The sequence below is a fragment of the Nicotiana tabacum genome, chromosome 1, assembly GCF_000715075.1.
Source record: "Nicotiana tabacum cultivar K326 chromosome 1, ASM71507v2, whole genome shotgun sequence".
Classification (NCBI taxonomy): Eukaryota; Viridiplantae; Streptophyta; class Magnoliopsida; order Solanales; family Solanaceae; genus Nicotiana; species Nicotiana tabacum.
This window is the reverse complement of record NC_134080.1, coordinates 184741284-184756950: the sequence shown is the minus strand read 5'-3', so window position 1 is coordinate 184756950 and position 15667 is coordinate 184741284. Positions and strand designations below refer to the sequence as shown.

The following is a 15667-nucleotide window of genomic DNA, read 5'->3' as shown; positions in this document are numbered from 1 at the left end:
GATCTTATTGTCTGCTGATTCAGAGTTCCTGAGTCCATTATCACTGACAATGCCGCCAACCTCAATAGTGATATGATGAAAGCTATATGTGAAACTTTCAAAATCAAGCATAATAATTCCACCGCATACAGACCTCAGATGAATGGAGCCGTAGAAGCCGCCAACAAAAACATTAAGAAGATACTAAGGAAAATGGTAGAGAATCACAAGTAGTGGCATGAGAAGTTACCCTTTGCTATGTTAGGGTACCGCACCATAGTTCGCACATCAACCGAGGCAACCCCTACATGTTGGTTTATGGTACCGAGGCTGTCATCCCAGTCGAGGTAGAGATTCCTTCTTTAAGAGTCATACAAGAAGTTGAACTCAGCAATGCGGAATGGATAAGGAGCCGCTATGAATAATTGGCCCTTATCGATGGAAAGAGAATGAACGCAGTGTGTCACAGTTAACTTTATTAGAACAGAATGTCCAGAGCTTTCAACAAAAGAGTCAAACCAAGACAGTTTGCACCAGGGAAGTTGGTATTGAAGAAAATCTTCCCACATCAAGATGAAGCTAAAGGGAAATTCTCTCCCAACTGGCAAGGCCCATACATGGTTCACAGGGTCCTGACAGAAGGAGAACTCATACTTGCAGAAATGGATGCAGAAATCTGGCCAAAACCAATCAATTCAGACGCAGTCAAGAGATACTATGCCTAGATTATTTCACATTTCATTTCTGATGTAATTGAACTATGCTTGACCTGATTCCCGTTTAAGAAGGGATACGTAGGCAGCCTTATGGGTTCAGTCATATCATAATAAAATTTTCATTTCCCCCCAAAATCAGAAACTGGGACAGAATTTTGAGGAGGGTCCTCACATGCCAAGAAGTTAGTAATCAGTCAAGGACTGGGGTAGAATTTTGAGAAGGATTCTCAAAATTTCAAAGAAGATTCAGCAGGGTCCGCCATCCGCAAACAGCTAAAAATCATCTACCAAGCTGAGGCAAAATTTTGAGGAGGACCCTCAAAATTCCAACATAAGAGAGCTGCAATGCCTTAAAAATGTGTCACAGTCGCTAAGTTCATCAAAAAACTACTTGATATATCAATACGCTTCCAAAATGATTCTATTTTATCAATGAATGCATATTTTTCGAAAAATCTATTTTTATAACGGTCAGGTGCTACCTAGGGAACTCGAAGGGGGGGCTTCCAGAGCGGAGCAGAGCAAGGCTGGCAGACAAAGCAAGAACCAACCTCCCCTCATAAAACTTATGATTTTTCTTTGAACGCAGGCACATTTGACGTAACGATAGCATTCGTACACAAAGCAAACTCACCATCCATCCGGTCGTCAGACACTAAATATACCTCCAGCTAAGACATACTCTACCCTTATATACTATTCTCTGTTTGCATGAGTCTAATCTCTGACTCCACATTTGCATGATTCTAATCCTTGACTCCACATTTGCATAAGTCTAATCCTTAACTCCACATTTTCATGAATCTAATCCTTGACTCCACATTTGCATGAGTCTAATCTCTGACTCCACATTTGCATGAGTCTAATCTCTAACTCCATATTTGCACGAGACTAAGCTCTGTCTTCAATCTTGCATGAGTCTAATCCCAGACTCCATATTTGCATAAGGCTAAGCATTTCCTTCTCTTCGCATGAGGTTAAGCTCTAACTCCGTATTTGCATAAGGCTAAGCACTGCCTTCTCTCTGCATGAGACTAAGCTCTGTCTCACATCTTGCATGAGTCTAATCCCTCACTCCTTATTTGCATAAGGCTAAGCACTACACTCCCTCTGCATGATACTAAGCCATGTCTCCAATCTTGCATGAGCCTAATCCCTGACTCTATATTTGCATAAGGCTAAGCACTGCCTTCCCTCTGCATGAGACTAAGCCTTGTCTCCATTCTTGCATGAGTCTAATCTCTGACTCCATATTCGATAAGGCTAAGTATTGCCTTCCATTTGCATGGGACTAAGCCCTGTCCCGAATCTTGCATGAGGTTAAGCTCTACCTCCATATTTGTATGAGGTTGATCCTTGCCTCCCCATTTGCATGAGGCTGATCCTTGCCTCCCCACTTGTACAGATATTGCTCTACTTCATACTACTATCTACTTGTTTTTCAATCGGGCTAAGCTCTGTCCTCCATTTCACAAAACTAAGCCTTGTCTTGTTACATCATAATATTGCATCTCATGGGCTGAAACATTGCCAATCTATCCGAAGGTGCCATAGTCTAAAGGCATCATTCTCATAGTCAGAAGACACCATGACATGGCCTGAGGATCTCTCGAACTTGCATATCATTATTCAAAGGCGTGATGCTTCGGAGGCACCATTTTCATGGCCCGAGAACACCATTTCATGGCCTCCGAATCCCTCACTAAATAATTCATGGCCCAGGACGTCATGGTCCGAGGATGTCAGCTTTAACCGTCCGAAGACAACCTTGATGATCCAAAAGGAATTTGCATCATGTTTAAATTTTCGCAAATGCACTTGTAGCATCTTTTATCTGCAAGTAACCAGTAAGCAACCGCTATCCTAGCAGGAGCGATCTCACTCCAGTTCCCTCCAACCATCCCGAGCATTCACCGCTCATCATAGCCGCTTCCACATCTCGTGTCAGTTCTTACAATAATTTTATCGGCATACTTCGCAGGTGAATCCAGAACTACACATGGCCTAATTCCTGTAAAACCAGGGATATGTAGGCAACTCGAAAACCAGAGCTCGGCCTCTGTCTTTCAAAACATCCCATCTGGTCAAAATTGGCCATCATTTCTTTACCCGAAAACTCTTTCATCCTTCCGGGTAAAGAGGGGCAACTAATGATACCCAATTTTTTCCTATATATTTTAAATATACATAAATACCTTCAAAATAGCATATATATGCATATATAAGCATGCACAAGGTTTTTATAATTTTTTCACAATTTTAAGGGTTTAAATTGATTTATTTTCTCCCCTTTTATTCATAAAATCTCCAATAATTATTTCCAAAATTATTTTTATGATGATTTATTCATTTAATTTATATACTTATGCCAAAATATGACTAATATATTTTTTATGCATTTTTATAATTACATTTAGTATTTTTTAAGCTAAATTGCATATAATTACAATGTTACCCGTTTTAATGTATAATTATATTTTATATGTGCAAAATTGGTCCCTATATTTTTAAAATGATAATTACATATTTTAAATCATTTTGGTATAGAATTATTATTTTCAGAAAACTATTTATTATTTATTATAAATTAAAATAGGAAAAAGTGGCTATTTAAATCATAGCCAGATTTAGATTTCAATCTTAGCCTAATTTTATCCCAACCCCAGACAAATTTTCTACCCAATTAACTTGACCCAGACCCTATAAACTCCTACCCAAACCCGGAACCCATTTACCCGATTAAATCCTGACCGTTGATCTCCCAGATCAACGGCCCACATCACTTCTTATTTTTTTTAATTCCTACAACCCCTAACCCTATCTCATTTCTGAGATTCAGCCGCCCTAAAACTCTCTCATCTTCTCTCTTCTCTCAACCTAACCTTAGCCTTCTTCAACCACCGCCTCCCTTCCGGTCATCTTCGGCGACCGTCTTTCAACCCCAAGCCTCCAATGGTTCCTCCATCGCCTTGCTCATAATCTCTGAAGACTTCAAGGGCCCTAGGTCATGCTGACTTGTATTTAGGGTTTCTAGTTTAGTTGTTCACGGCCTATCCGGTGTGATTTTGAGCAAAATCACGTTATATTTGTTACGATCTTTGAAGCTTATAGCAGGTTCTTCCGTTTCTATTTGGGTTTCCTTTGAAACCCTAACTTTCGTTTGTATCTCTTAGATATGTGCTCTTTTTAACGATTTAAGTCTGTTTCTTTCTATGTTTTACACTATTCTCAATCTTCTTTTTAAAAATCATCAACTTTAAGCCGTTTTTACTTTCTTTAAAGTTAGGGCTTCTCAAAGTTTCTTTTGCACTTGTTTAAACTAATTTTTCTTTATGTTTAAACCTCTTTCCTCGCATATCTTGACTGATTCTATGTTCTTACTGCTTTTTCAACTCGCCTCTGTTAAAAGTCCTAATTTTTTAGATCTTCTTTGTTTTGGTTCTGTGGGTTAGAATGACTACTCGACTCTTGTTAAGTTTCTGCGGTTACCATGCTTCAAATGGGTTTCTTACTGAGTCTTTAGCCTACTTGTATCACCTCTGTGTGATTATATTCATCTTGATTTGTTCATCTCTTGTCTCTTTCTGTCAATATTGTTGACCTTGCCTGTTTGCTACGTCTGTTTATCCTTCTCTATTTATATGTTGAAGTATAGAATCATAACTCTCTCTTGATTTGATTCTGATTTCCTTATTTGATGGTTTGATTGAAAGGTTTTCTTTTAAAACCCTAAAATTTTACCTCGTCTATTTAAATTGATTGATTCCATTTCCATATTTGGTGTGGTACTTCATTCTTACTGAATCCTTTCCTTAATTGGTATATTCTGTACTTAGACTCAATCATATGCTCTATACTTTTACTACCCCTTATATGGTAAAATCAGTCTTTCTCAACTGATTTTCTTTCCTTGATTATCCATGTTGGTATCCGTTTAAGCTGTGACTCCTTGATTAAAGGGAGTACTTGTATTAATTGGATTCTAATTGTGATCACTTCCATAATTATGCTAAACCTTTGCTTGTTACCTTCTTTTCTGCCTATTTTCAAAACTATAAATACTCTAGTCTTTCATTAACACAGACACACGAACACTTGGGTTCAAAAACTATCTCTTATACTAAAAACTCTCTGTTGTGCTATTTTCTACTGTTAGCCAGCTGCAAGCTAAGGCTAACCATTTGTGCTCTCTCTTGTTCTTTCATTCTGCTTGCTCTCCTCTTCACTGGTATGTCCTAGTTTCAATTCAAAGTTCCAACTACAACATGTTTCTCCTATTGTTTCAGTTTATCTTGTTTCTGGTTTGCTTCTATTTGTGGTTCTGTTGTGAAATTTGTAGTTAAGAGTACATTATCAGCATGTTATTATGTCTTCCCCTTCCTTTACATTAGTATATTCCCCTTTATGTGTGTTTTTGAGCATGCCTTACCAATCGTCTCTTGCTTATTGTATACTTACCATCCTATGTCCCATGAATCCCCAAACCTCTATCACCCTCTATGTGGTTGTGTTCTTCATGTCTGATTTGTGACTATGCCAGTGTCAGTTGTTTCTGAGCATGTCTAAACCAGTCCTAGACCCTTACTGGGTTATGTGTTTGCAATCAAATGTTATATGTATCCCAAACCCTTTGACCCCTGTGTGTGACTACTGAATTTACTTGGTTCTGTGAACTAGCTGTGTATGCACCTATCCTAAGGTATTTGGACTTTGTTAACTACTCCAACCTCTTTTATTTTCAAACAATCTTTGTTGCTTTACCGAATTACTTTCAAAAAGTCTTTGGTAAACTATAGTTTCTTACTAAAACTTTTTCAACTTATGTCTATCACTTCCCACTCTACTCTTAGTCAATAAGTTCTGCCCCCTCTAGTATGTGTACTGCCTTGAGATCCTTTTGAAAACCCTCTGAACTCTGGCATACTGAGGTTGGCCTTTCCATACTGCACCTGTTCAATCTTTGGTTACTAAGTCTAGGTGTAAGCACTGCCCGGGATTCTTGAGATCCTTAGGGAACTTTGATGCACCTAGACCCTAATTTGCCTATGGAACTGAGTCTTATGAGGCCATTGGAGGCTTTGGGAAACTTGGGCCTGATTGAAGGCTCCCTATAGAATAGCTCCTTGATTTTCTATTTTTACTTGTGTAATTAATTTATTGGCCTGTAATAATTTTGTAAACAGATATTGGGTATTTAGTAAAAAGAGTGGGTAGATGCATACTTTATGGGGTAATACGGGTAGAAATCATGCTCATAAGACTCTACTGTTTAATCTGATTGTTTTGCCTAAATAGAAAACATACTCATAGGACTCTACTCTTTAATCTGATTGCTTTGCTTAAATAGAAAACATGTTCATAGGGTTTCACTCTTTAATCTGATTGTTTTACCTAATAGAAATCATGTCCATAGGATTTCATTTTTAAGTTTGTTTGCTTATCAAGTAGAAACCATGTCTATAAGGCTTTATGTTCTGTCATGTTTAGCAACCATGCCTATAAGATTTATTTCTGATTCAGTTATAACAAGTATTTGTGTATGTTGCTATACCTGCAAATCGATTAGAATCAGTAATCCGCCTAGATATTATGCCTATAGGAAGCCCTACTCACAATTCTGTCTGTTAATTTAACTTAGTCTAATAAATCAACTTCATTACGCCTAGTTCAATTTTAAATTGGTCTTGTTAAGTAATAAGTATTTCCTGAAACAAGTTCTTTCAAACTGCCTCAATCTCATTAGATATCATTCCTATTACGTGCTCCAGGACCATTAAGAAGGGACGGGTAGCAGCACGTAATAGGAATTGTTGACCAAACACTCGTTTTGCATGACCAATAAGGGGATGGGAAGGGTAGACATGGGATATGATGACTACGCGTTAATGTCATGTGTATCCCCTCATTGAGGAGTGTTTACTGGACATTGCGTGGGGTGACCCTATAGGATAACCAACTTAGGACCCCTCTTTACTAAATCCTTTCTTCATTTAAATCTTTTTTTACAACTTGTTCAAACCTTTATCTTACTACTTGAGTTATCCCACGCGATTTACTTGCAACTTATTTGATTCAATTATTTATATGGACTAATTTGTGAATATAAGTTCAGTCGGGACTCACAGTTGTGGACCAAAAGGGGTGCCTAACACCTTCCCCTCGAGGTTACTTTGAGCCCTTACCCTAATCTCTGGTAATGCAAATCAACCCAAGAGTTAATCGCTCTAGGTGCCCTAACGCACTATAATCCGTTAGGTGGCGACTCTTCAAATACCCAATTACACCCCGCGAATGTCGAAACACGGACCTCTTCCCCGTCTCAAAAGGGGAGGGCAAAAGGGGGCGCGACATAGACCACTTAAACTAGAATATGAAGCGTGTACACATTTGCAATCTTGTATGTAGCACACAGAAATGAAAGAGAGTTTCTACCTTGAAGATACATATTTTGTCTCTTAAAAACTAATATATTTTGTTCCTTAAGGATATCGGGCCCAAGGGCCACTTCTATCTAGATCCAAGAGATCACCCCCACTCAAGGACTGTCGTCCAAGGAAAGTTCGGATGGCTCGGGCTACCAAAGCTTGGGGGCACAAAAACATATTAGGCAGTGCCCAAACTTAAAAGCTACGACCGCCTCCTTTTCTTTTCTCCAAGATAGGGGAACTCGGAGCCCTCCTCTTTTTTTTCTTCGGCCTGCCTCAGAGCAGGAGACTCAAGAGGCAAGCCCTCATCACCGACCAGAGGCCTAAGCTCGACGGTTTTAGGAAAACCTACAAAAGAAAATAAAAGAAATAAGAACGCGATGCTAGGGGAAGGAGTTCGATGTGACTTACTCTTTGAAGGAACCTTACCATGGGAACGTGCCTCCCAAAAGCCTTTTGAAAGTTTGCGCCATGAGCCCTCGGAATAGGGAATCTAAGATACAATACCCTTGACCCATTCGTTAAGCTGAGGAATAGCATTTGGAACTCGAGCAACGGCTGCACCACAACAAACACCGATAAGGAAAAGGAAGATAAATCATAACATCAACGCTTAAAGGGAGTTATACTTAAGTGATACGTTCCACCTCTCAGGGAACGGCCTCCACTCGACAGGTACCAGGTCGGCAGTCCTTACCCGGACAAAATGTCCTTGCCAACCCCGATCTCGATCCTCGTCGATGCTCGAGAATAGGGATTTGCTTGCCCAGCGTACAAGTTTTATCAGTCCCCCTCGGAAGATTCGAGGACTGTACAAGCGGAGTAGATGATCGATGGTGAACGAGCACCCATCGATTTTGTTCACAAAGAATCGGAGGAGGATCACAATCTTCCACAAAGATGGATGAACTTGGACAAGGCATATGTTATACCTTCTGCAGTAGTCTAAGATGATTGGGTTCACTAGGCCCAATGTAAAGGGATATGTGTAAATACTTAGATATCCCTCGACATAGGTAGTAATGGCCTCCTCGAAGTCGGGGACCACTATGTCTTTGTTGACTCAATTGCAGTCTTTTTCAACTGAGAGGAGGACCTCTTCGGTAATTGAGCAAATGTATCTCAAAGCCTCCTCGCTCCGGCCCTGTACCGAAGAAGGCTTCTCAACCTTGAAGTTTTTGGTGACCAAACAACCCCGGGGAATGAACATTTTCAAGGGGGGCTCTTCCGCCGGTTTATCAACAACCACTTCAGGAGCGGTATCCTCGACCTCAGTGGTCGGCCGCGAAGAAGGAGGGGCATCCTTTTGAGGAACAGATTTTTAGGTTTTTGCCATTGTAATAAAGCTTGGAAAATATGGAGAAAGATTGAAAGTTGAAGGATCGGGCTTGTTGGCTTGAGTAGGAGATGAGTAAAAAAATTTGCAAAATACTGAAGAACCTTGAGTGACAGAAGTAAAAATGCTAGAGAGTATTGAAATCCTGAGGGTACGATAGTAGAAGGTTTAACATGAAGTGAAGAATGAACGAAGAAGGGGTATTTATAGAGGATCAACGACGTTTCGTGTCTAGGGACAGGCGACTGCGGCTGACACACATTTAATACCATTATGACATGACTGGCGAGACGTTTCGGGTTCTTTGTCGTTTCTGTCACGGCGTATCGAAGAAGGAATCGGGAATCTCATGTCGTTTCTCGTCAACTTACTCTACAAGAAACGAGGGGACTATTTGTATACGGGTAAAACCGGGCTCATGGTATACCCCGGTCTCCGGTAAGATAAGCCAAGCTTGAGACATGATAACAAGGGACCAAAATCGAGGTAAAGGTCTCATCGAGTAAGAATCCGGGGACATGACGCCCTCCCTCGAGAATATCGGGGTCATGGTTCGAGATCGGTCCTAGCCTTAAACGACTTTAAAGAACATTGTCGGGCAATCAAGCACAACCAACAGAAGGCCATAATATCTGTGATCGGCCGGATATCACGGTGGTGATTTCGGCACATATCGATGAAGAACCGACAGTCAATTAATCGGAAGATTTTTTACCTTTTATAGAATTGTACCTAGAGTAAGACCCCCCTACTATATAAAGGAGGTTTGATAATTCATGACACATATGGCAATACACATTCAAAAGCAATACATTACTATTTTATTGTTATAAAAGCTCTTTTTCTTGTCCATTAATACTGGCCACTGCGAGCCCGGATCGAAGGCGAACGTTACGCTAAGTCTGGAATCATTCTCCACGCGTGGTTTGAATTTATTATATCTTTACTCGTTCATTCTAATTTAATTTATCGTTTCTGTATCAGACTAATCCACGTATCCTTAAAACCACGTATAAATTCAATTGTTATCCGATTTTGAGGGTAAAAAGACAATATGATACCCCTTAATATTTTTCTCCCTGCTTTCTCCAGCCCGAGTAGACTGTCCTTCTTCTTTCTTTTGTGTAATTTCGTTTAGTTAAACACTCAGTCAATTTGAACAGTGATATTAGCACAGGTTGAACGTGAGAATAATAACAAATTAATGTTCGTATTTTAAAACATGAAAACTCGCCCATTCAAAAGAAAGAAATAAAAAATCAAAAGAGGAAATATCAAAAGAGGCCAAGAATCATAACGGCTTCTTGAACTAAGGCGCGCGGAACAACTAACCAATGAGCCAATGCTATCGTCCCTTTATTAATCGTACAATTTATCTTCTCTTCCTCCCCAAACCAATCCCAATTTTCTAAAACTTCTGATTTTCTGTTCAAGAAAACAAGCAGAACCCCATAAACCCATTTCAACAAAATGCGTAGGTCAAAATCATCAGGTCTACCAAAAGATTATCATCCAGGAAAAGTTGGCAAGACCATTATTGATCCAAACACTAAGGATACTTACCTGCTCAACAAAGAAATTGGTTCTTCTTCTGACGGTTGCTGCCGAGTTTACAAAGCTTTACTTTCCGACTCTATGGAAAGTGGTACTCCTGTCCCTTCTGGCCACGTCACACTGAAGACGATAAACAAGAATCATGAAAATGAATGGGTCGAGTTGCAACTAGAAGCACATACGAGTTTTACTAATCCTCGTGGAAATTTAATAGCAGTCAAGAATTATTTCGATACTAATGAAGTTTTATGCGTTTCATTGCCATACATGTCAGAAGGATCTCTTCGTTATATTCTTTCTACTCGAACGCACAAAATTTTGTCAGAGGATTGTATTGCTATTGTTCTTAAAGAATCACTTCTTGGTCTAAAAGATATTCATCTTCTTCGAAGGGTTCATAGAACTTTCAACGCTGGTGATATTTTTGTTCATATTGAAGAGTCTACTGGCCAAATCAGGATCAAATTAGCAAATGGAGCATCAGTATATAATTCGGAAAATATCAATACTGAAGAAATTCAAGAAACTGGTTCCAGTTCTTGTGTTTTTTTGGATCTAAAGAGTATTCCCAAATGGGGTTCTGCACCAGAGATTTTTGAGAAAGATAATGCTACAAATGGACCAAAATCTGATATTTGGCTATTGGGAATAACTGCATTGGAATTAGGGTACGGAGATTTACCAGTGAAAAATCGAGAGGACTTGGATTGTATAATCAAGAAGATAAGGGAAAAGAAGAAATTGCCAAAATCACTTGAAAAACTGCTGAAGAAAAAAGGGAAATTCAAGAAAGGTTTGGATTTGATTAAAAGAAAAGAAAAGGTGTTTTCTGATGAGTTTGAGAATATGGTGATCGAATGTCTTAATGAGGATCCAGAAAAAAGGCCAACTGCTGATCAGCTTCTGAATTATCCATTTTTTACTATGCAAAGGGATATGAAAAAGTTTGAGCAATTTGTGTTGAATAATTCAGATCCTACTGATAATTGAAGATTTAGCGTTGAGCAGAAGGGAGTATCGATGTAGTATTAGACATTTACTTTCATACGCTGGTATTAGTAATAAGAGCAGAAATTTAGTAATTTAGATGTATGGCATATTCAGCAGATTTTGGGATTAACGTTGATATATAGTAAGTACAGTGTACTACTTTGTTTAGGCATGAAATAATCTGTTTTTTTGAGTTTGGGATCATATGGTTTATACAAATGAAATTGAATACTAATTTGCTGGGTTTATCGTGTGATGATTATTCCTCTGCTTCTTTTTTCTTCTGCTCTTTCATCATCTAGTGATTTTATTTGGATGATGCTTTTAATTTGTAGGTTCCTATGAAATTGGTCACTATTTCTGGATGATACAGTATTTGTTTATACTAATTCATTTTGAACGCCAAATAAAATCTGGCTCTCCAGTATTTATATTTTAAGAAAATAAGATAAAGCAACAATTCTGGAATACTAGTACAGTAATCCAAGCAAGTGGGGAAAATTAAGTAATATAGCTTATACTTTATATGGAATAATAAAACTATGGAATTTTGTTCGCCAGTGGTACAAACAATAGGAACTCATACGAGTAATTTTGATCTTCTATCGATTTCTTTGTTTAACGAGGTGCTATGATTTGGAAAAATCGCAGCAAGATGAAAAACTAAAAAAAATTAAATGCAAGGGCATGCAATTTGGAATTTCTATTCTCCATGATTTTATTTTACCACATAAAAAAATCTTCTAATTCATTATATAATCTTTGGTTAGATTCTCGTTTACTAGTATATTTCACGAGCAAAAAACTGAATTTATACTTAGCTATTATTGTTGAAATTGGCAAAATGTTTGTCCCACATCGATGGGAAAACAAAAGTTGGGGGGATTTTCCCCCTATAAAAGAAGGCTTAATGTTTAGGATTTAAATACACCTCTCATTTGCCTTCTCATCTGTTTAAGTCATTTGTATCTTCTCTCTTTAGTATTATTTCACTTGTATTTTTGAAGTGAAATAAAATATTGGTTGTGTCCGAGGAGTAGGCAAAATTAGCCGAACCTCGTAAATTCTGGTGTTCCCTTTATTGTTGTTTTATTGTCTTATTTATTATTTGGTGGCTGTCATAATTTTTGGTATAGTAGTTGTGACTTATTCACACTATATACATTTGGCTTCCGCAACAATTGGTATCAGAGCCAAGGTACTGTCTAAGTATGCTCTGTGGTTGCAGCATAGTCTGATCTTCCACATCAGAAAAGATTTATCTTGGTAACTGAGTCAAGGTTCTGTCTGAGTATGCTCTGTGGTTGCAGCTTAGTCTGATTTTCCACACCAGAAAGGAAATAATCTTGATTTGTGTCGTCAGCTATTAAATAATATTTGTGTCAAAGATGGGAGACAATAAACAAGAAGAATCTACATCAAGTGTCAACAATACGTCATCATTGGCATCTTCGCTTATGACAAGAATTGTGTCAAATGCGAAATTTGCGGTAGAAATTTTTGACGGGTCCGGACATTTTGGGATGTGGCAAGGCGAGGTTCTAGATGTCCTTTTTCAACAAGGGCTAGATCTGGCCATTGAAGAAAAGAAACCAGATGTTATTGGAGAAGAAGATTGGAGAATTATCAACTGTGTTGCTTGCGGTACTATTCGATCCTACCTTGCTAGAGAGCAGAAATATCCATACACAAAGGAAACTTCTGCAAGTAAATTATGGAAAGTACTGGAGGATAAATTTTTGAAGAAAAACAGTCAAAATAAATTGTACATGAAGAAGAGACTGTTTCACTTCACCTATGTTCCTGGTACCACGATGAATGAACATATCACCAGTTTCAATAAGTTGGTCACAAATTTGCAAAATATGGATACAACTTATGATGATGGTGACTTGGCCTTAATGTTGTTGGCGTCACTTCCTGATAAGTACGAGCACCTTGAAACTACTCTACTCCATGGAAATGACGAAATTTCTCTCAGAGAAGTTTGTTCGGCTTTGTACAGCTATGAACAAAGAAAGCGAGAAAAACAGAAGGGCGGAGAAGGAGAAACACTGTTTGTGAGGGGTCGTCCTCAAAATCAAACGAGGACAAAGAAGGGAAGATCCAAGTCAAGATCCAGACCCAGCAAAGATGAATGTGCCTTTTGTCGAGAAAAAGGGCACTGGAAGAAAGACTGTCCGAAGTTGAAGAATAAGGCCAAACATAACAATGGAAAGGCTATTATGGATTCAAATGTAGCTGATTGTGATGATTCAGACTTCTCATTAGTTACAACAGAGTCATCAACATCATCAGACATATGGTTGATGAACTCGGCTTGTAGCTATCATATGTGTCCCAACAGGGACTGGTTCGTGGAATTTCAAGAAGGAGAACATGGAGTCGTCCACACAGCGGATAACAGCCCTCTTACCTCATATGGCATTGGTTCAATACGATTAAGGAACCATGATGGAATGATCAGAACATTGACAGATGTTCGATATGTACCGGATCTGAAGAAGAATCTCATCTCTGTGGGAGCCCTAGAATCAAAAGGGTTCAAAATCATTGCAGAAAATGGAGTGATGAGAGTATGCTCCGGTGCACTAGTGGTAATGAAGGCTAATCGGAAGAATAATAATATGTACCGCTATCGTGGCAGTACAGTTATTGGGACAGCGACAGTGACATCCAGTGATGACAAAGAAGCAGAAGCAACCAAGCTATGGCACATGCGCTTGGGACATGCTGGAGGAAAATCCTTGAAAACTCTATCAGATCAAGGATTGTTAAAAGGAGTAAAGGCTTGCAACTTGGAGTTTTGTGAGCATTGTGTCAAAGGAAAACAGACAAGGGTTAAATTTGGTACAGCGATCCATAATACTAAAGGCATTTTGGATTATGTACACTCTGATGTTTGGGGTCCTTCCAAAACACCTTCATTGGGTGGGAAGCACTATTTTGTAACCTTTGTTGATGATTTTTCTCGAAGAGTATGGGTGTATACAATGAAAAACAAAGATGAAGTGCTGGAAATTTTTCTCAAATGGAAGACGATGGTGGAGAATCAAACAGGCAGGAGGATCAAGTGTATTCACACAGACAATGGAGGTGAATACAAAAATGATCATTTCAATAAGGTCTGTGAAAATGATGGCATCGTCCGACACTTCACTGTTAGACATACACCACAACAGAATGGAGTGGCAGAACGTATGAACCGGACCTTGCTGGAGAAGGTACGGTGTATGTTGTCCAATGCTGGCTTGGGCAAAGAATTTTGGGCTGAGGCAGTTACATATGCATGCCACCTCATTAATCGCTTACCATCTGCTGCTATTGATGGCAAGACACCATTTGAAAAATGGTATGGAAAGTCTGCTGTAGATTATGACTCTTTGCACGTATTTGGCTCAACTGCATATTATCATGTGAAAGAGTCAAAATTGGATCCAAGAGCAAAGAAGGCTATTTTTATGGGAATTACTTCTGGAGTCAAAGGATATCGCTTATGGTGTCCTATGACAAAGAAAGTAATATTCAGCAGGGATGTTACCTTTGATGAATCTGCTATGGTAAATAAGGTAACAGAAGATACCAAACAAAATAAAGGTGCTTCTAAGCAGGTGGAGTTTGAGGGAAAATTTATTTTTCCTACACAAGAAGCAGAGGAGGAAACAAATGAAGATTACCCTCTGGAAGGAGAGCCAGTAGAGGAGATTCCAACTCAGGAACCTCAACAACAACTTGAATCAATAGCAACCAGCAGGCCAAAAAGAACAATAACGAAACCTGTTCGTCTTATAGAGACAGTTGCTTGTGCAACCTCAATTGTAGCTGATGATGTTCCTACCACTTATAAAGACGCAGTCCAAAGTTCAGAAGAAGATAAGTGGAGGATTGCCATGAATGATGAAATACAGTCCCTTCATCAGAATCATACATGGAGATTGGCCAATCTCCCGAAGGGAAAGAAAGCAATTGGGTGCAAATGGGTATTTGCAAAGAAGGAAGGATTTCCTAACCAAGTAGATGTTCGCTACAAAGCAAGATTGGTGGCCAAAGGATATGCTCAAAAGGAGGGAATTGATTACAATGAAGTATTTTCTCCAGTTGTAAAACATTCCTCCATTAGAATTATGTTGGCTTTGGTAGCACAATTGGATTTGGAACTAGTTCAGATGGATGTAAAAACTGCGTTTTTACATGGAAACTTGGAGGAGGAAATCTACATGACTCAGCCAGAAGGATTCAAAGTTGCTGGAAAAGAAAATGTGGTGTGCAAACTTGAAAAATCGTTGTACGGAATTGAAACAATCTTCTAGACAATGGTACAAGCGATTTGACGAGTTTATGTTGCGGCAAGGGTACAAGAGAAGCAAATACGATCATTGTGTGTATTTGCACAAGTTTAAAGATGGTTCCTTTGTATATCTTCTCCTATATGTTGATGATATGTTGATAGCTTCCAAGAATTCGGAAGAAATTGATAAGTTGAAAATTCAACTGAAGAAGGAGTTCGAGATGAAGGATTTGGGTGAGGCAAAGAAAATTCTTGGCATGGAGATAATAAGAGATAGACGTTCAAAGAAACTTTGTTTATCTCAGAAAGAATATTTGAAAAGAGTACTACAACGTTTTGGCATAGATGACAAGACTAAGCCAGTTAGTACTCCACTTGC

At 38.8% G+C, this 15667-nt stretch overlaps 1 protein-coding gene across 1 annotated transcript; it reads left to right on the top strand.

Moving 5' to 3' along the window:
• The first annotated feature begins 9926 nt into the window (after positions 1 to 9926).
• LOC107812535 (serine/threonine-protein kinase BLUS1-like) lies at positions 9927 to 11000 on the top strand. Its single transcript, XM_016637675.1, has one exon. The coding sequence runs from the start codon at positions 9927 to 9929 to the stop codon at positions 10998 to 11000; it is 1074 nt and encodes a 357-aa protein (XP_016493161.1).
• The last annotated feature ends 4667 nt before the right edge of the window (positions 11001 to 15667 follow it).

Excerpts from the sequence above, each read along its gene's own strand:
- LOC107812535 (XM_016637675.1), top strand. The coding sequence starts at position 9,927 with ATGCGTAGGTCAAAATCATCAGGTCTACCAAAAGATTATCATCCAGGA.